This window comes from Crinia signifera, chromosome 8 (genome assembly GCF_055691185.1).
Source record: "Crinia signifera chromosome 8, ASM5569118v1, whole genome shotgun sequence".
In the NCBI taxonomy this organism is placed as follows: domain Eukaryota; kingdom Metazoa; phylum Chordata; class Amphibia; order Anura; family Myobatrachidae; genus Crinia; species Crinia signifera.
The window spans coordinates 98,060,029-98,085,892 of record NC_139224.1 but is presented as its reverse complement, the minus strand read 5'-3'; the positions used below and the strand labels follow the sequence as shown (position 1 = coordinate 98,085,892).

At 41.3% G+C, this 25,864-nt stretch overlaps 1 protein-coding gene across 2 annotated transcripts in view; it reads left to right on the top strand.

The window, feature by feature from the left end:
- Nucleotides 1-25,864, top strand: part of CAMSAP2 (calmodulin regulated spectrin associated protein family member 2) — a 145,511-nt gene that overhangs the window by 106,474 nt on the left and 13,173 nt on the right. For both annotated transcript variants that reach the window (XM_083156854.1, XM_083156853.1), the window contains 4 exons: nt 2,185-2,321; nt 3,156-3,379; nt 23,286-23,358; nt 24,434-24,558. In XM_083156854.1, the coding sequence (XP_083012980.1) occupies nt 2,185-2,321; nt 3,156-3,379; nt 23,286-23,358; nt 24,434-24,558 (559 nt within the window). The remainder of the gene's footprint in view (nt 1-2,184; nt 2,322-3,155; nt 3,380-23,285; nt 23,359-24,433; nt 24,559-25,864) is intronic.

Genomic DNA, 25,864 nt, shown 5'->3' with positions numbered 1-25,864 from the left:
CCATGTTTCTACAGTATGTTACGTTTTTCATCCTTGCTGGCGGGTCGCCAGAACGTACGCGCTGGTGACCCGCCAGCAGCCTCGCCAGAGAGAAAACTGAGACGCGCGTGCGTCTCACGCGCGTCTCAGTCTCCGTCGCTAGTGCGACGGAAACCCTGTCCGTCTCCGCCTCAGGGAGACGGACAGGGTTAGGGGGGGTTAGTGGGGGGTGCGGGCAGTCGGCGGGGACCCCGGGTTACCGCCGGCAAGCCGGCGGGGACCCGGGGAAACGTATGGAAGCGCCGTCGGAAGGGGACGCGCGCGCCTCTCGTGCGCGCGCGTCCCCTTCTCACGATCGCCATGGCGCTGGCGGGGGATGGCGGCTGGCGACGCCAGCGCCATCCCCTGCAAAGATGGGAAAAGACCCATCTGTATGTCGACATAGACACGTATAAGTCTTCCATGTCCCCTATCATGGCTTGCTGTGTTCACCATGCTTTGGGCGCAATGCCTCGCTGCATTTGGCACACTATTATATTCCCACTTCAGGTCAACTGGGATGCAAAAGTATGAAAAAGGTTGTTTTTTGGGCAAAAATGGCTTGAAAACTCTGCATGTTAACCCCTTCACTGGTAATCCCAAGAATTTAACGGGCTATGCCTTAATGCCCAGACTGGCAATCCTGGAAAATTCTCGGGATTCCCAGTGTTTAGCGCCGGGCAGCACTGCTGAGTTCAACTCAGCTTGTTTCAGCGCTGCCCGGCTCCCTCTCCCCCGTTGCGTCTCCTGCTCACTCTCCCCCCCCTATTATTACAGCCCGGGGCACCGGCTTATGACATGCCGGGTTGCTGCAGGCAGGGTTGAGCGCAGGGCCAGGCAGCGGCTGATTGAAGTTTCAGCAGCGCTGCCCGGACCCGGGGACACAGCGGTGGGGTTTTTTTCTAGGGAGCGCTCCCCAGAAAAAACTCGCCCAGTGGGGAGCGCTCCATAAAAAAAAAAAACACTGAAGGCGTTAAATGTCGATACTTTGACCATGTCTGTATTTTGATTGTCAGCCAAACGTCCATCTATAAATTGACTGCATACCATAAAATATAGTGTATAGTACACATAATCAGTCTAAAAACATAACGTTATTTATTATACATGCAATCTTAAAAAACACTATTCACCAATAAGTATGTCATGTTTACCCAGTTACATCATTTTTTTGATTGCCTGCAATCACTAACAACATATGTGAAAGGTGTTTTAATGCCCATCTGCACAAGCCTTGAGAGCTTATTGCTGGGCTGTTATACAGCAATTGGTTAAAGCAGAGTTTGACAAACTCCATCATTACAGTCCAGGTTTTAAGGATATCAATGCTTGAGCACAGTACCTACAGTAAGTCAATTTGATTTAATCACTGGGACTCAAGCATGGATTATCCTTAAACCTGGGGGGTATATATACTAGAATGTGGGTATTTAGAAGTGGAGATGTAGTCCATATCAACCGCACAAATTCTACTTCTCATTTATGTAGCACTTTCTAAAATATAACAGTTAGACTTTGGTTGCTACTTCTATAAAGCCACAAGTTAGTAAATACACTTCCCGAGCTGTAATGACAGAGTTGAGGCAGCGAACAGGAGGAAGGCACTGTTTAAGATGCTGCTACTTACCCGGCGCTGCCCTCCTTGCCTCAATCCAACATCTGTTCATATTGGATTGAGGTTGCCGAAAACATGGCCAACACTTATTGGTTTTGGCTGTGTTTCTGTCAAAAGCAGGTGGATTTACAGCTATTCCGCCAATCCACTTGGTCTTCGGCAGGTCGTAACATTATGAGGCATGTGTGTTGTAAGCATGCCACAAAAGTGATACCCTGTTTATAGCAATTAATTGTTCTTAATCTTAAATGTTTTTTAAATGCAAAATTGCTGTCTATGAATGTTTCTGTTATGTGTTTATACGTCTTCCGCTGCTTCATTTGTTTTAAGTCTTGACCCCTTTCTGGAACATTTACAAATACAGTAATTCTGAATTGTACTTGTAGGTATTTTACATAAAGCCACTTATACGTTGGTTAGTTGATGTTCCCCTCTTAGATTTTTATATTACTGCATCTTATGAAGGTCACGTGTGTTATTGTAAATGGGGACCATTACTCTTATGAAAGGCCTGCTGGACAGGCTCAGATAACACTGTGGCGTTTCCATAGGATGATCGCCAAGAGGAGAATGATCTGGTTGCTAAGCGCGCCGCTCTGCTGGAGAAGAGACTGAGGAGAGAGCGGGAAAATCATCAGAAGAAGCTTGAATTAGAGATGGAGCTAGAACTGAAGAAGGAGGAAGCACGGTGAGAGTGAAGGGAGTATCTTACTCTTCTGCTGTACAGGCAAAAACCTCTATATGCTAACCCCAGACTTGAATTAATAATATTTGGAGCAGAGTGGCCAATTCAGACCTGATTGCACAGCTGGAAATTCGCATCAGCTAGTGTTCAGTTCAGTCAGAAATCCCGCCTTGCGAATTATTGTGCTCACTGTGCCAATGTATGTTTACGCAAGGTGGTGGACAGGAAGTAGGTGTCTGTGGGTGGAAACCGGCCTCTTAATGGGTGTGCTAAGAAAAACGCAGACGTGACTAGGAAAATTCTCTATATACTGTAGATTCATAGCCATGCGATTATGTCCAAAACCCATCGTAACAGGCTCACCATCAACTGTTTTTTTTTTTACATTGGGCACAAGTCATTGCAGGCTCAGAGTAGCCATAGTAGACTTTCTTGGCGGGGCGATTGGGATGGCACCCTCCCCTATAATGCTCAGGCACACCTAGCGTTTTCCCGGACACTCCCAGCATTTTCCTAGGCCACCTGTGTTTTTCTTAGCCCCCACTAGACGGCCGGTTTCCACCCCCAGGCGCCTACTTCCTCTCTACCACCTTGCGTACAGATGCACAGTCTATAGATAGTTGGCCACGGTGCAAATTTGCGATCAAGTCTGAATTACTCCCGCAGTTTAGTTTTTCATTTAAATGTCAATGTTACATGAGTGAGTGTAAGTTCATGCATAGTCTTAAACCAGCTATACCTAGCAAAGTTCACACTTCAGGTATGTTTCTATTAATATATATTCTGTTTTTGAGCTATTCAAGAGTAAGACCATCAGTAACTGACTGTTCTTCACAGACGAAAGTCAGAAGAGGAACGTAATAAGAAGGAGGATGAGAAAGCCAGACGGGAGTATATCAAACAGGAGTACATGCGCAGAAAGCAGCTGAAGTTAATGGAAGAGATGGATTCGATTATAAAACCACGGATGAACCTCAGCAAGTCTAGAAAACCCAGACCTAAATCTATGCACAGAGACCAGCAGGCTGAATCACCTAGAACGCCAACCAGTGCCCCTCCAGGTAACATATGGGGAGAGTGTTATTGGTTTTAGAATTGTTCTTACATTTACATCTGTATACCACAAACATGATACACAGTACAGGTATACAGTATGTATAACTCCTGTACATAGTATATGTGTAATAGATGGCTCCAATGCATCACTTCATGGTCTAGTAGTAAAACTTGTGGTATGGAGCATAGCTATTCCTTATACACCACAGCTGCTACAGACACTCTTAGGGCTTAGAATGGATTTTTTAAGGCCAATCATCTATCTTTAAAAAAAATGTATTGCTTTTACGTGTATGCATTCTATACATAGCCAATGTGATTTGCACATGCATGCAAGCATGCAGACACACATTAAAAAAACCTGGTGCTAATCAATAAAAAAGTGTAACAAAAAATTGCTATGTATTTATTTAAAAACAAAAAGCTATCAAGCGCATAGTGTTGTCTCAACGTTTAAATCCCATAAGGCTAATTTTAACAGGCTGCAATTTTATTATAATCTATTAAGCATTATATAAAAATAACTATTACTATGGACTTGCATGCTGTAGATTTAATAGGAGTATGCCAGTTGTGCCAGCATGGGGTATGGCCTATTTGCATTTTAAATAAGCCAATTAATCTGTGCTTTCAGAACCTAAATAATGAGAAGACATTGTTTATTAATGTAGAATAATTCCTTTGCAAAAGTATAATGTTTAGCTGCCTTAGACCTGATTCCCTTATTCATATTTGCATCCCTTAATGTAGCTGGATTCAGAAGCTTAGGGCAGTGGCAGATCTCTAATGGGTGCAGGGTGTGAACACCCTGCACCCATTTCTTCTATACTTCCAGAATCAGCAGATGTAGCACTGGAAAATCATTGAGAAAATAGCCATGGTGGGTGTTTTCCCAGAGACCTGTGCATGCTCAGTTGACTCTGACCCCAGATCAGTGCTTCCAACTAGAGGAGTGAGGTGGGACCCTGGCAGAGACAACACACGGGCACACACCTCTCATGATACGTCACTGGCTTAGGGTTATTGTGTCTTTCTTACAGACAAATTGTTTCTGTCCCTGCTATGGTAAATGGGCAGTGGCATGTGCGCCTGTAGAAAATTATAGCTGCAGGTGTCAGAATGGTTCATTCTACTGACCACTCCTACTTGCCCAGCACATTGGCATGCTACAGTATCTTACAGATAGCAGCACCGATATAGATGCTTCCCCCCATATCAACTCCTCATACCTCTACCCCAGAATCTGGGATAAGTTCCCGAACTGTTTACATGGTTGTGGCACCTGAAAACAGGTTTGAAATCAAATGTTAACTGTAGCCTTCGTGATGACTATGGGGCTAATTATCCAATAACTAGCAATGTGCCATTAAGCTGCAATGTTTGTCCGAGCACATATTGGCCCATTTTGGTACCGCCGTCATAACATGATTTCCTGCACAACCTCTATGAGGTGTCCATTGTGTTGAATTGAATTTCCCCTTAGACACCCAGATGAATTAGACTCTTTTTCCTTGAGTCACACTTAAAAACAGTTTCGTTTTTGTGGCTCAAAGCAAGCAGACTTAACAAGCCCAAACTTATATTAGCAGTCTTAGTGCAATGGTTACTGCAATTGTATAAGCCAGAAATTATGGTTATACTTATACTCCGCTGTTAGGGATCTGTAGTCCACCTGCTGTGTGTTGGAAATTCACACAGTGAGCTGGTTCCCGGCTGCTGGTGCTTCCCCAGTTCTGCTGCCCGATCTGGAATATCCGTCTCCTTTTGCAGGGGTCTCTCAGTCAGTGGAGTTTTTAGTGCAGTAAGCAATCAATCCTGTGACGCGTTTCCCCGCCTCCTCTTACATCAGTGGCTTCATCAGACAAGGATAAATTCAGATAGCCAGATATTCCAGATAGGGCTGCAGAACTGGGGAAGCTCCAGAAGCCGGGAACCAGCTCACTGTGTGAATTTCCAACACACAGCAGGTGGACTATAGATCCCTAATAATCTGAAATAATAGTGACCTAGATCACTTTCTGAACCATAGTAGTGCTCTGGTTTACATAATGCCACATTGTAGGGCTGCCAGTACACATTATACAACACATTATCCCCAACTCATTTTATGACACATTACAGTGCCCTCCAGTTCAAAGGTTGCCATGTTACTGTGCCTCGGTTCATATTCTGCCACAGTGTTATACCTCCATTTCATAGTGTGCCACATTAAAGGGCACCACCGTTATAACATCCACCACACACACCTCTCACTGAAAATGTAATGTCTCAATTCATGCTGGGCAATGGATCAGACCCAATTGCATAGCAGGCAAAGTTTGTAAATTGGTATGCAACTTTATAACATAACCTGAGTCCAGGCCCCTCTAAGCCTCTTTGCCACAAAATAGTGGCACCCCTTGCACCCACTATAGTTAGGACCATGTGTACTTACTGTACCTAGCTTTTATTGTCTTTTACAGGACAGATTTCTAACTAGACTTTAGAAGTTTCGAGACAGTGCCTATGGCATTCTAGAATCATGTGGTTTGAGACACCTGCTACGACGCACAAAGGAACATCTGTACATTGGTGCTCATCCTTGCAAACATGGCAAGCTTGACACCTTTATCAGCGATTGTAATAAACAGCTGGCAGAGCAGGGCACAATATGTTACGTACTGCAAGCCGAGTTCAAATGGCAACATTTTGTATAGATTGGTGGAAATAAATCTGCAATTCATCTTCTAAGAGGAGGAGGCACATCTGTGGTATTCTACAGTCGAAATACTGGAAAACTACTGCATAAAGCTTTGCTATTGATTAATTTACTGAGTTATGTGGCATACACACACACAGTATAGGTAGTAAAGTGCAACATTACTATAAAAAAATATATATATATTTTGAAGTGAATAAACATGTTTGAACCCATGCTGCAGTGCCGTGCTGATTCTCCTTCTAGCGGGATTGGGGATCTGAGACTTCTATCTATCTATATATATACAATTACTTCATCTCTGGCACCGGGGGCATGCTGCTATAACTACTATTGAGTGCCGGCAGACTCTGGATATCTATCTATCTATATATATATATAAGGTACTGTGGTGGCACTCCGCTCTGTCACTACAGCCGACGCTGTGTTTAACTTGATAGCTCCGGTGCCTTCCGTGCAGGGCAGTGATGCTCTGTATGTAGAAAAATGCTGGGGGTGCGGCGGCACTCAGAAAAAAGACAGGAAGCAAGCGGTTTTGTGTACCGACGTTTCAAAAGCCCGTGGGCTTTTTTTATCAAGGTGCTATTGTGTATATATAATACCAATATTCCAACACGCGCTATGCTCAGATATATGACACAAAGTAGAAATGTTAGTAATGACTTGACTTATGGCAGCCTTTCCACTGAATTCCCTGAGGGAAGGGAATAAAACAACCAAGATACTACACAATAGTGGAGTGGCGCCTTTCACACAAATGTAAGATAGTCCTGATATAATATCCAATTTTCAGATCCAAAGAAGCAAGAAGGGAATTCTTCCAATATTCATTTATTTTTCTTCAGTGGATAAGAGTATAAAACAACGAGTAGATAACATCCCTTTAACGCGTTTCGTCTCACAGAGACTTCATCAGGGGAATATGTTGTATCAATCTACAAATGTACATGAAAAAGCTTTGTTTCAATAAAAAATAATTATTGAAATAAAATACACATTTAGTTATTATAAAAAAGGAAGATGAAAATAAATGAAATGAAAACAAGGAATAGAGAACAAGGTGGTGAACTGGAAGAGAACAGAAGAGTGGGTATAAAAATAGAAGTATAAAATAGGAACGGACTGTAAGAAGTACCTTCTATAGGTGAATTCTACTGCTTAACTGCGTAACTCCTATTAAAGTATATGATAACGATGGTTTTAAGAGATAATCTCCTTGATCCTAGGTATCAAAAAATGTAAATTAGTATTGCATGGGTCTTAATAGGCCTGGTATCTAATTTGTAGCTACATACCTGTTTAATTTAAGGATTTCCCATATATATTGCGGATAATTTTTAGTTAGAAATGCCTATAGAGAATCAAACATATTATATATTTAAAATTTAATCAATAAAGGAATCAATTGGCTCATGTGACATTTGAAAGTGAATATTATTGGTTGGTTTAGGAGTTCATATTGAACCTATACTTATACAGTGGCTGTATAAGGCTGTGCAACATACCTAAGTGTCCATTGAAAAAAAGAAATTCTGATGGCCTCCCAGGTTGATCAGAAAATAGTGACCTATAAATAAACGAATAATTTTTTTTTTTTTTTTTATATATATAAGTGTCTGTACCTACATACATACACACATACAAATACACACCCTTATAGGTGTTTACATTGTGATGATAATAGATTATGTGTTTAATTCATACCGGATTGTGATAAAATATCTTCCAGAAGAATAGAAATAGAATATGCCCTAAAATGGAAAATATATATATATTACTATACTGATAATAGAATAGTCATTTAAATAGAATACACTAATATATCCAAAAAAGAGGTCTAATCACATAGTGACTTGTGTCTTTAAATCTCACCTCCAGAGAGCTTCCTTTTCCTTCTGAAGAGACCAGCAGAATGAAATTTCTACCTGGCTGGATCTCTATTTATAGGAGGTGAATGATGACATCACTTCCTCCTCTATTCAATTGGATACTACATGGTATATTTAATTATCGCTTTTCTCCTAATCCCAAACATCTAAAAGTGCATCTAACTGAAGTGTAAGTAAATGGAAGAGTAGATAAAAAGAAAAGAAGAAAAAAAAGAAGAAAACAAAAATAAATAGAAAAATAAGAATAATAAAATATGGAAAAATAATAATAAAAATAAAAAAATAAATAAAAATAATAATAAAAATAATAATAAAAAATAAAATAAAAATGAAAATAAAAATAAATAAAATTAAAATAAAAATAGAAAGATAGAAAAATAGACAAATAGACATATAGAATAAAATTAGGGGGTAGTGCATAGACAAAATACAAAGTTAATACGGCAATGTCAATCAATGCTGATTACATACATAAATAAAAGCCACCAAATAGTTAACCCCTTCCCGACATATGACGTACATTTACGTCATATGTCGGTTGAGGGGGAATCAAGCCAGCTCACGGAGTGAGCTGGCTTGAAAGAGAGCAGGTAATGGCTGTATATTACAGCCAGGTCCCTGCTCTCACGGCCACGAGCGGCGAGTTCGCCGATCGTGGCCGTTTAACCCTTTAAGCACCGCGGGCAAAGCGACCGCAGTGCTTAAATAGCTGATCGGAGGGGGGGCGCCCCCCTCCGGCGCCGATCGGGGCCCCCCGCAGCGAGATCGGAGGGTGCCGATCGGTTGCCATGGTAGCCAGGGGTCTAATGTAGACCCCTGTGCTGGCCGTGTCAGTATTCCTATTACATCCTGCCTGAGGCAGGATGTAATAGAAAGTGCTGAAAATCACTACGTTCAGCCATAGAGCTTTATGGCTGAACCTAGTACAGGCGATCGCGCCCCCTAGTGGTCAAGTACACTAGGGGGCCTTGTAGTAAAAGTAAAAAAAATAAATAAATAAAGTTTAAAAATAAAAAAAAAAATAAAAAAAATTAAAAGTTCAAATCACCCCCCTTTCCCCATTTCCCAAATAAAAATAAATAAAAAATAAAAAAAATAAACATATTTGGTATCGCCGCGTTCCTAAAAGTCCGATCTATTAAAATATAACATTAGTTATCCCGCACGGTTAAAGGCGTAAACGGAAAATAATCCCCAACGCCAAAACTACGTTTTTTGGTCGCATCGCGTACCCAAAAAAAAATAACTAAAAGAGATCAGAAAGTCGCCCATATCCCATAATGGTATTAATTAAAAAGTACACTTCAGCCCGCAAAAAATGAGCCCTCACCCAGGTCCGTAGGTGGAAAAATAAAAAAGTTATAAGCCGCAGAACATGGCGACGCAACGCAAATTAGAAAAACCGTAAAAGTTGCGATTTTTTTTTTAGTGGTAAAACATAACGAAAACTATATAAGTTTGGTATCACCAGAATCGTAACGACCCATAGAATAAAGATAACCCATCATTTTAAACGAACTATGAACTCCAAAAAAACCGTAACCAGCGCAAAATTGTGCAATGGCGTTTTTTTTTTTTTTTACCCCACATTGAATTATTTCCTGATTCCCCAGAATATTATACGGTATAGTAAATGGTACCATTACAAAGTACAACTTGTCCCGCAAAAAAAAAGCCCTCATGTGTCTATATAGCCGGAAAATTAAAAAAGTTACGCTTATTTGAACGCAAGGAGGAAAAAAAAAAATTACCATAAAAGGCAATGTCGGGAAGGGGTTAATTATATTATAGACATAAACATATAATTATATTTGATAAAATTATTAAATAAAATTAATATTATTATTATTAGGCTCCCAGACCTGATTTAGACTGTTCATCTTCCAGCAATATGAAGCTGCAGGTGGGAGAAAAGGGCTATCGTCTACTACAGCAGTACTACCCAGTTGTTAGAATATTCAACTCTATAAGAAGGCTGTCATTTCAATATTTTCATTTAATCCATTAGGTACTTGTGAGTTCAGAGAGAAAATCCAGAATGATTCTCGCCTTGCCAGGGTGAGGTCTCTGTCACCTCCTCTGCTGTCAATCTTTATATGTTCAAGAGCTATAAAGGTTAAACTGCTTACATCCGAGTTATGTTGCTTCATAAAATGACGCGGAACACTGTGATTTTGGATTTTATTCCTAATGTTCCGTAAATGTTCCTGGATGCGCAATTTTAAATTTCTTTTTGTTTTTCCTACATAAATTAGGTTACAGCTACATTTCAACATATAAATAATGTAAGTTGAATCGCACGTGATCACCTCGCTACATCGTGGAAGTTCGGGGAAATTAGTATGGAGCCAACTGTAGTGTTTTCTTTCAATATGCTTACAGCATATACATTTATTACAGGGGTATATTCCTGTACGTTTCTCAAAAAATCTGGGTTGTTGAGTGGGAGTGGTAACATTTTTGAGTTTGCTGGGGGCTAGCATGTTCTTCAAGTTGTTAGCTCTTTTGAAGACTACTGGAGGTTTAGCCGGTAATTGAGGCCCAAGAACTGGGTCCTTAAGTAAAAGGTGCCAATGAGCATCTAGGCATTTTCTGATTTTTTGGTGTTCTTGGTTGTATTTTGTTACAAATAGTCTTACATCTGAAAGGGGTAAAGTATTCGTCTTTGATTTCTCGGTCAGTAGGGTATCTCTTTGTAGTTCTGACGCTCTCCGTAAATCTTGTTCAATTTTTTCCTTGCAGTAGCCTTTTTCCAAGAATTTGTCTGCCAATGTGGTAGATTGGTCCCAATAATCTTCCATTGTGCTACAATTTTTTCTTAATCGCACGAACTGTGAATATGGTACAGTAGTTTTCCATCTAATCAAATGGCAGCTTTCCATGGGAATAAAGCTATTAGCATCAGTGGGTTTAAAGAAAGTTCTCGAGGAAATGTGTCTATTTGTTCCTGCTTTGAGGATTAAGTCCAAATAGTCAATTTCTTTTTCGTTTTGCTTGAAAGTAAATTTTAGGTTGAATTGGTTCTGCTGAATTCCTTCGATAAAATTCTCTACACTTGTATCGCTCCCATTCCAAATCAGAATTAAATCGTCGATGTAGCGTTTATAGTAGGCAATTTCTGGATGTTTAAAGCTAGTGTCCAAATATATAAACTCTTTCTCCCAACTCTCCATGTACACATTAGCATACGCCGGGGCAAACTTCGTGCCCATCGCTGTCCCACAGCGTTGCACATAGTAATGACCGTCAAACTCAAAGTAATTGTGGTCCAGTATAAACCGGATCCCCTCTAGTATGAAGATTTGTTCTTCCTTGGAAACTTCAGCATCATTTTTGAGAACTTCACTGATAGCCTTTATTCCTGTCTCGTGCGGGATAGAGGTGTAAAGGGCCTGTACATCGATGGTGACCCATCTGTAAGTAGTTTCCCATTGGAAGTCTTTCAGTTCCCTTAAGAGCTGAGTAGAATCCTTTAGATGAGATCTCTGTATGTTCACATACTTTTGCAGTTTTAAATCTAAATAATGAGATAAGTTAGAGGAAAGAGAACTTACGCCGGCCACAATGGGTCTACCGGGAGGTTCTTCCCTATTTTTGTGAACCTTTGTGAGATGGTAGAATACGGGCACTTTTGGATTGGCGATGTAGATGTACATGAACTCCTCTTTACAGATGACATTGCTGGCGTTAGCTTCTTTGAGTAGATTCAATAGTTGATTGTTGTACAGAGTAGTAGGGTCGCTGTCTAACCTCGTATAAGTATCTTCATCATCGATGAGTTTATGGGCCTCTTTAATATATTTCGATTTATCTTGCACTACTACTGCTCCCCCCTTATCAGCCATTTTAATGACTATTGATTCATCCTTTTTTAGGAGTTTGAGAGCCTGTTGTTCCTGTGAAGTTAAATTAGTATTTCTGTGTTTCTGAATCTTAATTTTTCGGAAATCTTCTTTGACCGATTCATAGAAAATGTCTATGTGACTGGGGATGTTATCTACTCGTTGTTTTATACTCTTATCCACTGAAGAAGAATAAATGAATATTGGAAGAATTCCCTTCTTGCTTCTTTGGATCTGAAAATTGGATATTATATCAGGACTATCTTACATTTGTGTGAAAGGCGCCACTCCACTATTGTGTAGTATATATATATATATATCTATATATATATCTATATATATATATATATATATAGATATATATATATAGATGTGTGTGTGTGTGTGTATGTATGTATGTATGTATGTGTGTGTATATATATATATATATATATATATATATATATATATATAGATGTAGAGACGGAATCGCCACTCTTGAAAAAATGATCAATGCCTAGGTGCCCTCCAGTAATTTATATACAATATCAATCCGTGGACTATGGTTTGCTCCCTGCGGACATAGAGGCGGCACTCAAAGGACTTTAAATAGACGTTTATCAGTGAAGAGGATGCATATAAAAGACAACGTTTCAAGGCCTACATTGGCCTTTTCATCAGGTCATATACAGTAGCATGTATAATCGGTAAAATGGATACAATATATATATATAATAAATATATATACACACACACACACACAATACTGTGCCAGAGTTTTAGACAGCTGTGGGAAAAATCCTGCAAAATAAGAATGCTTTAAAAATTGTTAATAGTTTATTTTTATTAATTAACAAAATGCAAAGCAAATAAACAGGAATGGGATTACATCTTTCTGTACTATATGTGGAACTTCTTTATTAACATTGGACCAGAGTACAAGGCAATATACCACCTTTGTTTGTCATTCCACACATTGGGTACTTAAAAATAAATGAAGGACAGGTAAAATCTAGATATATGTTAAACTTAGGGTTTTGCTTACTAAGATGGGAGTTCTATATCAGATGGAATGTTGCTATGGGCAACCAATCAGATTCTGTCTATTCTGTGCTATCTATTATCTTCAAGGTGTAAATAAGAAGTAGATTCTGATTGGTTGTACATAGAATCATCCCATCTGAAATAGAATTCCCGTCTTAGTAAATAAACCCCTTAGAATGTTTGACATATACTATATATGTACATATTTCTACCTCGGAACTCAATATTTTATTATCATAATTTCACACACACACACACACACATTTTGCTGTGCCTACTTACCTCTCATTGACTGTTCTCAATATTCTCAAAATATGGCCACAGCGAGCCAAGCACCTATGAATATTCAACACCTATTGGCCCTCATTCTGGTTCTCTCGCAAAGGCAAATTCCTTCTCAGATGGACAAAACCATGTGCACTGCAGGTGGGGTAAATGTTACTTGTGCAGAGATAGTTAGATTTGGGTGGGGTTTTACTTGAAAGTGAGATCTATATTGCAGTGTAAAAATAAAGCAGCCAGTATTTACACTGCACAGAAACAAAATAACTCCCTGAAGGAAGATCGATCATGTGCCGATGTATCGATTCCTTATATATTCATTACCTTATTTGACCTCAGTGTGAAGACCCCTTAGAGCTCCGTGAGAGTGTAACCTCATATGATATGACCAGTAACGAGGACCACAGATACAAGGTTTTAACTCTGATTTAATAATGACAAAAACAACATATTTATACATGCCATACGGCGCTGGTTCAATTACATGATTGGTTAATATTTGGTGCAGAGGTAGGGAAATAACAGCATCTAGGTGGGGTGGCTTATACGTCGCCTTATAGGGGAGTGTGTAGTATTCGTTAGTTATGAGAAATCACAGGCTGTACAGTTTCTGAGGAAAGTTACAAAGTACATGATAGCGGGCGAGTACTGGAAACAAGCCAGAACATAACTTCTTGAGATAAGCAGGAACACAAACTATAAGACAGAGAAACAAGATGGCTGATTAACCCTTCAATCCCCTCTTAGAATCAATGTCCTTTTTAGACAATTTGATTCTTGTAGATGGCATCTTGTTTGGTACGGTGAATTTTGACATATTCACCATAATCTTCTGGTGAGGGAGGGCTTTTGGCGAGATCAGTGTACATAGCAGGTGTTACATTATCCAGGTACTTGGAACCAATCTTCTTGCATATGGGAAAGACACAATATCCTACTATCATAAGTACAATAATTACAATGAGGATAAACATGCCTATTTGTGTTAGTGCGTGTTTCCAATTGTTTAACCATCCAAACCAGCTACTCCAGGGGTCCGTGACACCTGAGTTCTTCTTGAGTTCGATGGATAAATCTTCTAGATGTTTAATAGCTAGGGTAGTTTTCCCATTAGGACCTGTGTTGTCTGGGATATAAGTACAGCATCCATCAACCTTACCTATGTACACACAGGTTCCTCCTTTCTCGGCAAGCATCATATCTAAAGCCATACGATTCTGAAAAGTCATTTGAGAAGTGGCTTCTAACTGTTCAGCAATACCCTTTAAAGCATCTCTAGTATCATTAACAAAGCGCTGCTGATTATAATATATATAATTTATCCAGTCCACGTTCTTATTGATTGTCACTTGGGGAATTAGAGACTCAAAGCCGGCAGCGACTTCATCTCGAGCCTTAAATTCATCTGGAACTCCCCGAGGGACACCAATAGTATCGATATATATGTGTGGATCGAAACTTTCCTTGGGGGCATTATACTTCATCCATTCTAACCAATAGTTTACGTCAGATAATCCAGTCTCTATGGATATAGTGTCTTCGTAAGTGGGGTTGTTAATGGCTAACATTTCATTAAAAGTAGTGACATGTGGTTTAAAGAATGATGGTGGTGTTTTAGGTTTTACAGTGGCTTTGAGGGCGGTGTATTCTGGGTTATCATACATGTCTTTTAAATGGAATCTTCCCCTTGGGCCCCCGCTTTCTCCTGATTGATATTTACTCATGACATATAGTCCGGCATCGCCAGGGGCCGGGTTTTCTAGGTTAATGATAAATTGGCTATTGCAAGTGCCCCTTTTTCGTAGGGACATACGGGTTAGTAAGGATCGACCATGGGACCATTTCTGGAGGCCAACATCGGGGCGATATCCCCAGTCTTGGCTGCTCTCAAAGACAGTGGTATCTGCTCTAGTGTTCCACCCAACAGCCCCCCATGAGTTGCAAGAATCTCCCCAGTAAGTGCTGGTGACACAGATATACACGTGACTTACTGCGTGTGGTGCGTGGTGGACATTACACAGCCATGGCAGCGGTGGTTCTCCCCGATTCCCGCCTTGATTGTTTGAGCAAGGTACAATATCACAATAAGAAAAAATAAAAGTAGCGACAGTCGTGCTAGAAGAATTATACCAGAAGGTAAAGCGTCCATCATTTTGGGTTATATCAACTTCAGCAAAACAATTATAAAGAACAAGCCCGAGTAAAGTCACTAGGGCTAAGGTGGGGGGAGTCATATCCTGTAGCGTCGTCCTCGGCTTCAGAATGTTGTACCCCTGATTCCTCGTCACCTCCAGCCGGCAGGTCTTCTCCAGGTTGGAGGTCAGAGTCACTGACTCCCGTTAGTACCTCGTCCTGTTGGAGGTCAGGGCTGTCTGCCCCCGTTATCACCTCTCTCGTCCCGTCTGTGTAATTCTCTGGATCAGCGTCGGGATCGGTGTCGATCTGCGGTGGGAGTGGAATTTTCTTCACTCTGGATGCATGGATCCACGTTGGTCCTTCGTCTGTGAGGACAGCCGTCCTGGTGACTGCGACCACTTCCGTCTCTGGTCCGTAGGTGAAGTCTCCAGGGTGCTTGTTTCTCGGCAGTACCTTCACTACGACCTTGTCTCCAACCCTGAATGGGTGAGTGGGTAACTGTGGATGAGAAGGATTCTTAAAGATAACATTTTGCTCTAACTCATTAAGTTTCTCTATTAGGGATCTAACGTACTCTTCTCTTATTACGTCTAGATCTCCCTTAGTTGTAACCAGTGGTTTCTTTGCCCAGGGTGTGGGAAAAGGCCTACCCATTAGTATTTCGAAGGGGGAGTATCCTAGAGTTTTTTGTGGCGTCATTCTTATTTCAGCCAATACAATAGGGAGGATTTGTTTCCATTTAGCGAATGTACCTCCCGTGGCTTTACGTAATTTGTCTTTGACGGTACGGTTCATGCGTTCCACGATACCAGAACTTTGAGGGTGATATGGAATGTGAAACTTCCATTCTATTTGTAAAGCTTTGACCAATTCTGCAGTAATTTTGGCCGTAAAGGCTGAGCCTTTGTCACTATTGATTTGGAGCGGGCATCCCCATCGCGGAATGATTTCACGCGTGAGTATGCGGGCTACGGTTTTTGCGTCTTCTGACTTTGTGGGGTATGCCTCGGGCCATCGTGAGAACATGTCGACAATGACGAGGGCATATTCCTGTTTGCCTGCATTGTTAATGTGTGTAAAGTCTATTTGCAGGTGAGTGAATGGAGTGGTTGGGTATTCTAAGTGTTGGTGTCTTGCTTTGTCTGGGTTATTTGGGTTGTTTCTGAGACATATTATACACCTACTGATGTATTGTTTAATAAGTTCTTTCACATTTGTGATGTAGAAATCGTTTGAGAGGAGTAGGGTGGTTGTGACTATACTATGGTGTCCCACTCCGTGGTAATGTGCTATGAACAGTGAAGCACTGGTTTGGGGAATGCATGGTTTCCCCTCTTTGCAGATTAATCCAGTCCGTGGATTCTTCTGCAAAATTGGATATGTCCAGTCTGAAAGATCAGAGTTAGAGGCAGCCGCCTGTAATTCTGTGAGTAAATAGGTATCATCTAGTGATGGTGGTGAGATGATAGCAAGAATGAGGTTGTAAGTTTCTGTAGTGGCAGCTCGTTTAGCAGCGGCGTCAGCCAAGGTGTTGCCTCTGCTGATGTCGTCTTTTCCTCCAGTGTGAGCTTTACAATGGAGAATGGCGAGTTGTGATGGCAAGGTAATTGCGTGCAACAGGTCAGTGATGAGTTGGGCATGGGATATGCCTTTTCCATCAGCACCTGTGAATCCTCGGCGTTGCCAGATCATACCATGGTCATGGACAACACCGTAGGCGTATTTGGAGTCCGTGTAGATTGTTACAGGTTTGCCTGAATATAGGTGACATGCTCTGGTGAGTGCAATGAGCTCTGCAGCCTGTGCTGATTGTAAGGGAACTGCCTTTGCCTCAAGAGTGATATCAGGAAGCTTAACTACCGCATAGCCTGCTTGGTATGTGTTGTCATTTGGTCGACTGCAAGAACCGTCGACAAAGATCGTGTCAGCGTTCGGGACAGGTATAGTGTACATGTCTGTTCTGGGCGAAGTTTCTGAGTCAATAGTCAATGCACAATCGTGTTGAGGAGGTGCCTCGTCGTCAGGGCCTCTTAGTCCCAAAAGGGCATTGAGTACGGGGACCGGACCTTCAGAATTTGTTGCATATTTAATGGTGAGAGAAGGGTTACTAAGTAGGAGTACTTCATAACCACTGAGTCTTTGAGCTGACATGTGTTGTGTGTGTAGGCCATTGAGAATGGAAAGGACGTTATGTGTGGTATGTAACACAGTAGGGTGTCCTAGTGTTAATGTGGTAGACATCTCAACAACCATTGCACAGGCAGCCAGGGCTCGAAGACAAGCTGGCATTCCTTGCACAGTGACAGGCATTACTTTTGAAAAAAATGCGACAGGGCGCATTTTGCCTCCGTGAAGTTGGGTGAGCACACCCGCCATAGTCGTACATGTGTCCCTTGCAAATAAATGGAATGTTAACAGATAATCCGGGAGGCCGAGCGCGGGACTCTTTACCAACATTTCTCTTAACTTTGCAAATGCAGAAAACATTACATCCGACCATTCTATAACCTTGGGTTTGTCCTTGAGTGTACATTGTCTCAAGATGTTATCATAGTAGGAACAATCAGAAATCCACTGTCTGCAGTAATTTACCATACCCAAGAAAGACAGCATATCCTTCTGGGTAGTTGGGGTGACCAGGCCCAATACAGACTGTATGCGTTGTGGACTGATTTTCCTTTCTCCCTCAGAGAGTACAAAACCCAGATAATTGACATTCATTTTGCACCATTGCAGTTTTGCTTTTGACACCTTGTGTCCACATTCTGATAACCAGTTTAACAATGAAATTCCATCTAACCGGCTGGCCTCCTCGGTGGTACTACAGAGAAGCAGATCATCTGCATACTGTAGCAGGACAGAACCATGGGGGGGGTGCCAGGGAGCCAATGTGGCTTGGAGGACTATGCTATAGACCACTGGAGAGTCAATATAGCCTTGGGGTAAACGACACCAGGTTAATTGTTTACCCTCAAATGAAAAGGCAAATAGTAATTGGGTCTCTGTGTCTATAGGAATGCTAAAAAATGCGTTTTTCAAATCGATGACACTAAAGTGGGTTGCGTTTGCAGGGATTGCTGAGATGAGTGAGTTTACATCTGGTACTATAGGTGCAATAGGGACAATGAGGTCATTTACTTTTCTCAAGTCCTGTACGAACCTGACAGCACCGTCAGCCTTGGCAACGGGGTTGATGGGTGTCGAGTAAGGTGAGATGACGTATCGGAGTATGCCTTGTTCAAGGAATTCTTGTATCATGGGTCTAAGACCTTCTATCTTTTCAGATGAAAGTGGGTACTGTCTACAGAACACTGGCTGTGTGTCTGGTTTGAGTTTGGCTTTGTAGGGTGTGCATGGTACGAAACCAGTGTCATAAGGGCCAGTGGCCCAAATTCTATCATCAATTTGATCAAGTGAGCTATCCAGAGTATTTTGTAGTGACACAAAGTGTGGGGAGGTGACTTGGAGCCCACTTCCTTGTGGAGAGGGTGAGATGGAGATGTGGAATTTACTAAACAAGTCACGGCCTAGTAAGTTAACAGGACATTCTGGGATGATCCTGAATTGGTGCATCCCTAAGTGTTTTCCCTTGTCAGAACGTATGATAACTGGGTCAGTCAGGTAAGTGTCTGTAGGTATCCCGTTGATTCCCATTGAAGGAGTAGTCTTTTGCAGTTCACCATCATAGTTAAGAGAACACAAAACACTGGTGGTGGCCCCGCTGTCCACGAGAAAAGACAGTTTTTTATCATCTACATACAATGTGATGAGGGGTGAATCTTCCCAATGAGTAGTGAACTGTGCAAAAGATGGGATACCCTCCTCCGGGCCCCGTCAGTGGGTAGGGTCAGACCAGTCCACTCTGAATCGCACATGGTCTTGAACTGGTGTAGAACCTGATCGGGACAGTCCTTGTTGGGGCCTTTGTGTGTAAGGTTGTTGTGGTTTCTGGGAAGGGAATGGACAGTCCCTAGCCCAGTGTGTGTTTTGGCCACAGTTAAAACAAGTTGTCTGTTTAGGGACTGTGCCAGTGTTATTATAATCCCTGTTATATGGTGGTGTACGGAACGGTTGACCTTGAGGGGGCCTGTGAGGTCTCCTGTGGTTGTTCTGTGGGAGTCCCCTATTTGATCCATTGGGTGGGCCCCTATTGTTGTTCTGGAAGTTGTGAGTAGAAGTGACAGGAGTCTTCTTCATGTCAAAACATCCTGCTGATTCTTTTTCATACAAGTGATCACTAAATTGAGTGATGTTGTCAGAGGTCCAGGTAGAGACACTCTGTTTGACAGTGGTGATAATAGATGAGTGTAAGTTATTTATAAATGTGGAGATGAGGAGTGTATCCATTCCAGGGTCTAAACCAGCCTCCTCAGACCAACATTTCTTGAATCTTCTCCAAAATTCAGTGACTGTCTCAGTTGCCTTGTGTTTACAGGCCACTGCGACAGGCAGGGAAGACTTGGTTTTAAATACTTTTGTCATTTCTGTACTTATTTCTTCCCACATGGTTTTTACGCTGTCTGTTTTGTTTAAAGGATAATCCTTAGTGGACATTTTAGCTGGACAGTCGACGATGGTTTTTACGTTTTTCCAATCCCATTTGGAGTTGTGGTCAGTGACGTTGTCAATAATTAATATGATGTCATCATGTGTATAGTTACGGCCTGTACAAGCCTTTTTGAGGTATGCTACAGTGCCAGTGGGACTGACATGAGGTTTGGGACAATGTTTAATTATCTTATTTAATTCCTCAAGGTCCATAGCCTTGATGAGGAGTTGGTCTCCTATGGTCATGAAGGGGGCAAGAAAACGTGAGGCAGAGGCTCCGGAGGCAGAATCATCGTCTCCGGAGGTTCTGTTATCAGTTACTTCTATTTTGGTGATTTTTCTACTGGCCCTACTAATACTACTTAGTGACTGTGGATTTATAATGGAATCATCAGCTGATTTTCTGGTCTTTTGTTGTTGTTTATGTTTAAGCATCTCTGTGGCATCTTTTATTAATTCCTCCAATTCCTCCTCAGTAGGTTCTGTTTTAGGGGTTTCGTCGTCAGTATCAGATTCTTCTCCTAGTTGTTGGTTTACAGGGGGTATGACGTTATTAACAGGTGGTACTTGTCCTGAAGGTATTGTACCAGACCCCGGTACACCAGGATTGGGGGGTGGTGCACTGGGGTATAGAACCTGGTGACTAATGGCCATCAGGTCAGTGTCTGTCAATGAGGGATAGACTGGGCTATAAGGGGGTGGTGATAATATTTTAACAACCTTCTTAATTCTCTTCTCCTCTTTGTCATGTAAAGATTTAGATATGAGTTTTATTTGTCTTTGTTTCTTGGTGATTGTGGTGTCATGCCAGAAGGGGGCAATGGTGAGCCATTGTTCACCTCCTGCAGACATGTATTTCATGTCCCAAGACGGATCAGCATCATACCATGGCCAGGCTTGTTTGTCTCCAAGACACAATCCTTTAACCATTTCCATGTAATAGGGGTAATTGCTGCCATCTCTGGGAAATGCATCCTCGCTCCCACAATTTTCAGTCCATCCCGCTAGATTATCTATCCATGAGTTGATTAAAAAATAATTAGTGGGTGAGTTACGGGCTACGTAATCTTTACATGTCTCGTTAGGTAGGGGAGGTGGATATGTTACAGTCATTTTACTTTGTTTTGAACCCATGTTTATTGTGAGTTTGTTTCTGATGTTTCTGTGAAAATAGTTTCCACTTCTTTATCTGTTGTTGGTGACTATAATCTTCACTGAAGTCTAAGAAATATAGTATCTGACTACTTTCAGGTAGTTGGTGAATCTGCTCTATTGATTTGGGACAGATAACTGGATAATTGAAGAGATTAATTGGTATATCCGTCACAAAGAAAGGGTATGGTTGATCAATGTATTTTTGTATAACGTCCGTGCGCAGATGGCAACCTAATACAAGGACCGCCTCTACAACAGTGCCGTTAGAAAAGGACGTGAGTGTAGATTTGAACCTTATAAGTTCACTATTGACAGATACTAATTTCGGCCAATAATCGTCTCTTTCAGGGTTGTGGTACCAAAGCACTATACTACACTGACAATCTTCACAGGTTCCTATTTGTGGGTGTCTAGGATGTGACATATGTGACTATGATATGAGAGCGTGAAAAATTCAAAGTGTGCAGACCAGGGGCGTCATCACAGAAAGGCAGGTACAACCTGTTGCAGCAGGCTGTGAGGGTTGGTCTTTGTCTGCCCACTTTTCAGAATTATGTATTCACTTTAGACATCTCATATAGTTTTAAATGTATAATGATTTTGTTAGTAGGGACCACAGACTGTCTACGTGACAGTGGATAGAGTCTAGTGGTTCTGATTATGAGAACTGTATATGAAGCCTCACGTTGCGTTACTCCAAGAAGGAGAGCATAAAGTCCGCAAGTCTGTTGGCATACAGTAATCAAATGGGACAAGTGGTGAGATTAGTGTGCGTGAACTTACCAGCCGCACGGTTTACAAAGAAATACAGATATCACAAGTGTGTATACTTACCAATCACACAAGGATATTGAAATAAGAAAAACTTATACTTCAAACTAAACATAGTAAGGAAATTTGGCCAATGAAATAGTGGGTGTTCAAAATGAGGTTCTATTTGGATAAAGACCCGTGGTCTCTTCGTACTCCAAGTACGGTATCTGATCCTAGATCAGTGTGTACACAAAACAAAGATAGAAGATTTTAACTTCTATGAACTGACATCCGATATCCCCCGGGGATAGAGTCATAGGTTCAGGATCGAGTTTGTCCGTAACCTCACAGCGGTCTCAGAGTAGACTTTTGGAGTCTGCTGACGACCGTGTAGGAATGAACTTCGAATCCCGGACGAGCCCCCATTTGAAGGAAGATCGATCATGTGCCGATGTATCGATTCCTTATATATTCATTACCTTATTTGACCTCAGTGTGAAGACCCCTTAGAGCTCCGTGAGAGTGTAACCTCATATGATATGACCAGTAACGAGGACCACAGATACAAGGTTTTAACTCTGATTTAATAATGACAAAAACAACATATTTATACATGCCATACGGCGCTGGTTCAATTACATGATTGGTTAATATTTGGTGCAGAGGTAGGGAAATAACAGCATCTAGGTGGGGTGGCTTATACGTCGCCTTATAGGGGAGTGTGTAGTATTCGTTAGTTATGAGAAATCACAGGCTGTACAGTTTCTGAGGAAAGTTACAAAGTACATGATAGCGGGCGAGTACTGGAAACAAGCCAGAACATAACTTCTTGAGATAAGCAGGAACACAAACTATAAGACAGAGAAACAAGATGGCTGATTAACCCTTCACTCCCCCAAATCTAATTCTCTCTGCACATGTTGCATCTGCCCCCCCCCCTGCAGTGCACATGGTTTTGTCCATTCAAGAAGGAATTTGCCTTTGCGAGTGGACCAGAACAAGGGCCATTATATTTTTTGCCTGTCTGCAATTTAGTTGGCACAGGCTTGCCGAGTGCTATTTAATGTTCTACGCTCCGCATGTGATCCACCGTTGTTGCTTCTACACTTTATAGTGTATCCTGTCAACACCACATTGATGTTTGAAGCACCTATCATAGTGTAGGAACTCTGTCTGCTTTGATTTGCTAGATTCCCCTTTGCAGTGGTGGTGATAAGCATCAATAACACTCAATGGGGCAGATTTATTAAGCCTGGTGAAGTGATAAAGTGTCTGGTACTTTATCACCGGCCAATCGTCTCCTACCTGACAAGTTATAGGCTGGGTTTGAAAAATTACAGTTGGGAGTCAATTGGCTGGTGAGTTATCACCAGACACTTTATCACTTCACCAAGCTTAATAAATCTGACCCAATATTCCCTATGTGGTACATTGTTCTGTTTGTATGGTCATTTTAACTAAAATGAAAACTCTGGTATTTTCTTTCATTTTGCATGTGAAAAAAAAGAAACAATAATGAACACAGAATTGACGCTGGAAACTCTTAATATAATATATTGTCTTTATTATATCTTTGTTACTTTAGCCTCCAGCTTTTCCTTGGCCTCTCTGAATACAGGGGACAATGAAAGTGTGAATTCTGGGAAGAGAACACCAAGGTACCTTTGTCTGAGAAATACAATGGTTAAAATATATAAAATCACTGTGATTTATATTTTGGGCCATTTGAAAAATATTTTAAATACATTTTTAGAAATAACTTAAAAATGGTTATGCTGCACCAGGGTCGCTTGGTCTGTGGGTACTGGAAGACATCATTTGGGCTTATAGCAAACAAATATATCTTTATGCTGGATAAAGGAACAGTATAAACCAGTGGTGCCTAAACTCTGGGGTAAATGTTTGAAGACTCATTATGGGGGAGCTGCTAATATTGCTTCTCCCCTGCATATGAATGCAGAGAGCACATAAATGTGAGGCAATGTTTGAACGGTCACCTTCAGCTATCGATTTTGACAGCTGAAGGAGTTGTTGGCCGTTCACCACAGCAGGGACAGCTATTTCCCAGCCTTTAGCTCTGGGCTTGCATGTAAGATGTCGATACAGTAGCGAGAGTTTGTGCATTCTTAGGGCCAGGTGCATTAAGCTTCAAAAGTGATAACATGGAGAGTAATAACCAACCAATCAGTCAGCTCCTGCCTGACATTTTTCAAACACAGTCTTTGACATGCCAGGTAGGAGCTGATTGGCTGGCTATTTATCACTCTCCATTTTATCACTTTTGAAGCTTACTGCATCTGGCCCTCAGTGAGCCGGCCAGTGGGAGAGACACAGTGCAAAAGCTCATTGCTTTTGCGCTGTGGAGGCTGACCGGCATAGCCAAACGGGAAGTTTTCACTCCTCCACTCTGGTAAACAAATGTTCATACACCTGGTCACTGCTGTTTCCTGCTTCACTTTGGTAAAGAGGGAAAGCAGGAAGAAAAATAATGCCTGTAAAATGCTTCCACCTCTCTGTCCTTAAGGACACAGTTAATGTTTTCCAGGTTACCTGTGACTTTTTAAATTGTGAAGGTGTTTGATACACAGTGCTCCTGCCGGATGACGTGGAAAACCTGAACTTGTTAGGGGTATGGGAACTGACTGAGTACGGAAAGGGTGACTATGGTATAATCAGCATGAAATCGGTGGCCCTTTCCTCATTACCATTTCTTTGTGATGTTATATTTTGCAGCCCGTTTAGGTCAGAATCTGTGGAAGGATTTCTGTCTCCTGGCCAATGTGGCAGCCGTAATGGAGAGAAAGATTGGGAAAATGCCTCCACAACTTCTTCAGTGGCATCTGCTACAGAATATACAGGTGCGTCACCCATGGGCAGAGAGGAATAGATATCACAGCTCCTAATTAAGTGTAACTTTGCAGCGGATTCTCCTTTCTCCACATTGCCCAATGGAGGAATAGGAGATGCTGATTGATAAACACACCTCAATATGAAACCAAGGTCATACACCCAACTTGTTTTTGACGCTACAGAATTAGCATACTAGGAACCTTATATTAATAATTCTGTGCTTGTTCCACTCACTGATACTTAGAGGTAAATTTACGAAGAATCATGTTTGTAGTGGACTTGGTTGAGATCACGCTGGGCATTGAAGGGGAGAATTCTTGGTAAAATCCCCTAAATTTAATCCCCTAATTTAAAAGAATTGAGATTTCAAGTATTGTGTTTTTTGATAGGGAAGGAGATTGTGAAATCTCTCTGGGGCAGATTTATTAAGCCTGAAGTAGAGCTAAACTGGAGATAAGGTAAAAGGAGAAAAAGCACCAGCCAATCAATTCCCAACTGTCAAGCACAGTTCATTGGCTGGCACTTTATCTCCGTTTGCCTTATCTCCAGTTTACCTCTTCTCCAAGCTTTATCTCCGTTTGCCTTATCTCCAAGCTTAATAAATCTGCCCCTCTGTTTCCTGTGTTTGCCATTGTGAAATATCACCCGTACATGAAGCACCGCACAAATGAGTAAGATCCGTGTATTGTTTCTATTTGTAAATGTTTTTGAAGTTTTTAAACTGTGTGCTAGTTCCAAAAATACAGGATCTGGGAAAAAAAAAATTACAGATACAATAGAATTTCCCCCTTAATGACATAACTAAATGACATTCATGTATAATAAATAAAAATTAATTTATCACTGGATTGGTAAGGCCACTCCAAAGTTATAAATGCCTATACACTCTGTGCAACCTCTGGTTCTACAGGATCAGCTCATGAATATCACATTTGTAAGAATACTGTAAATACCTGAAATGTACCTAAAAATTGCAAAGTTAAAATAATCATCACCATTAATTACAGACACACAAAGGTAGATGTATGAAGCAGTGACAAGGGAGGAAAAGTGATAAAGTGCCTGGTACTTTATCACCGGCCAATCAGCTCCTAACTGTTAAGTTACAGGCTGCATTTAAAAAGGGACAGTTAAGAGCTTGATTGGCCGGATATAAAGTACCAGGCACTTTGGGGGTTATTTTGGTTCACTCTTTCTGACAAGTTCCTTCTCACATGTTACATCTGCCCCACCTGCAGTGCACATGGTTTTGTCTATCTAAGAAGGAATTTGTCAGAAAGAGTGAACCAAAATAACCCCCTTTATCACTTCTCC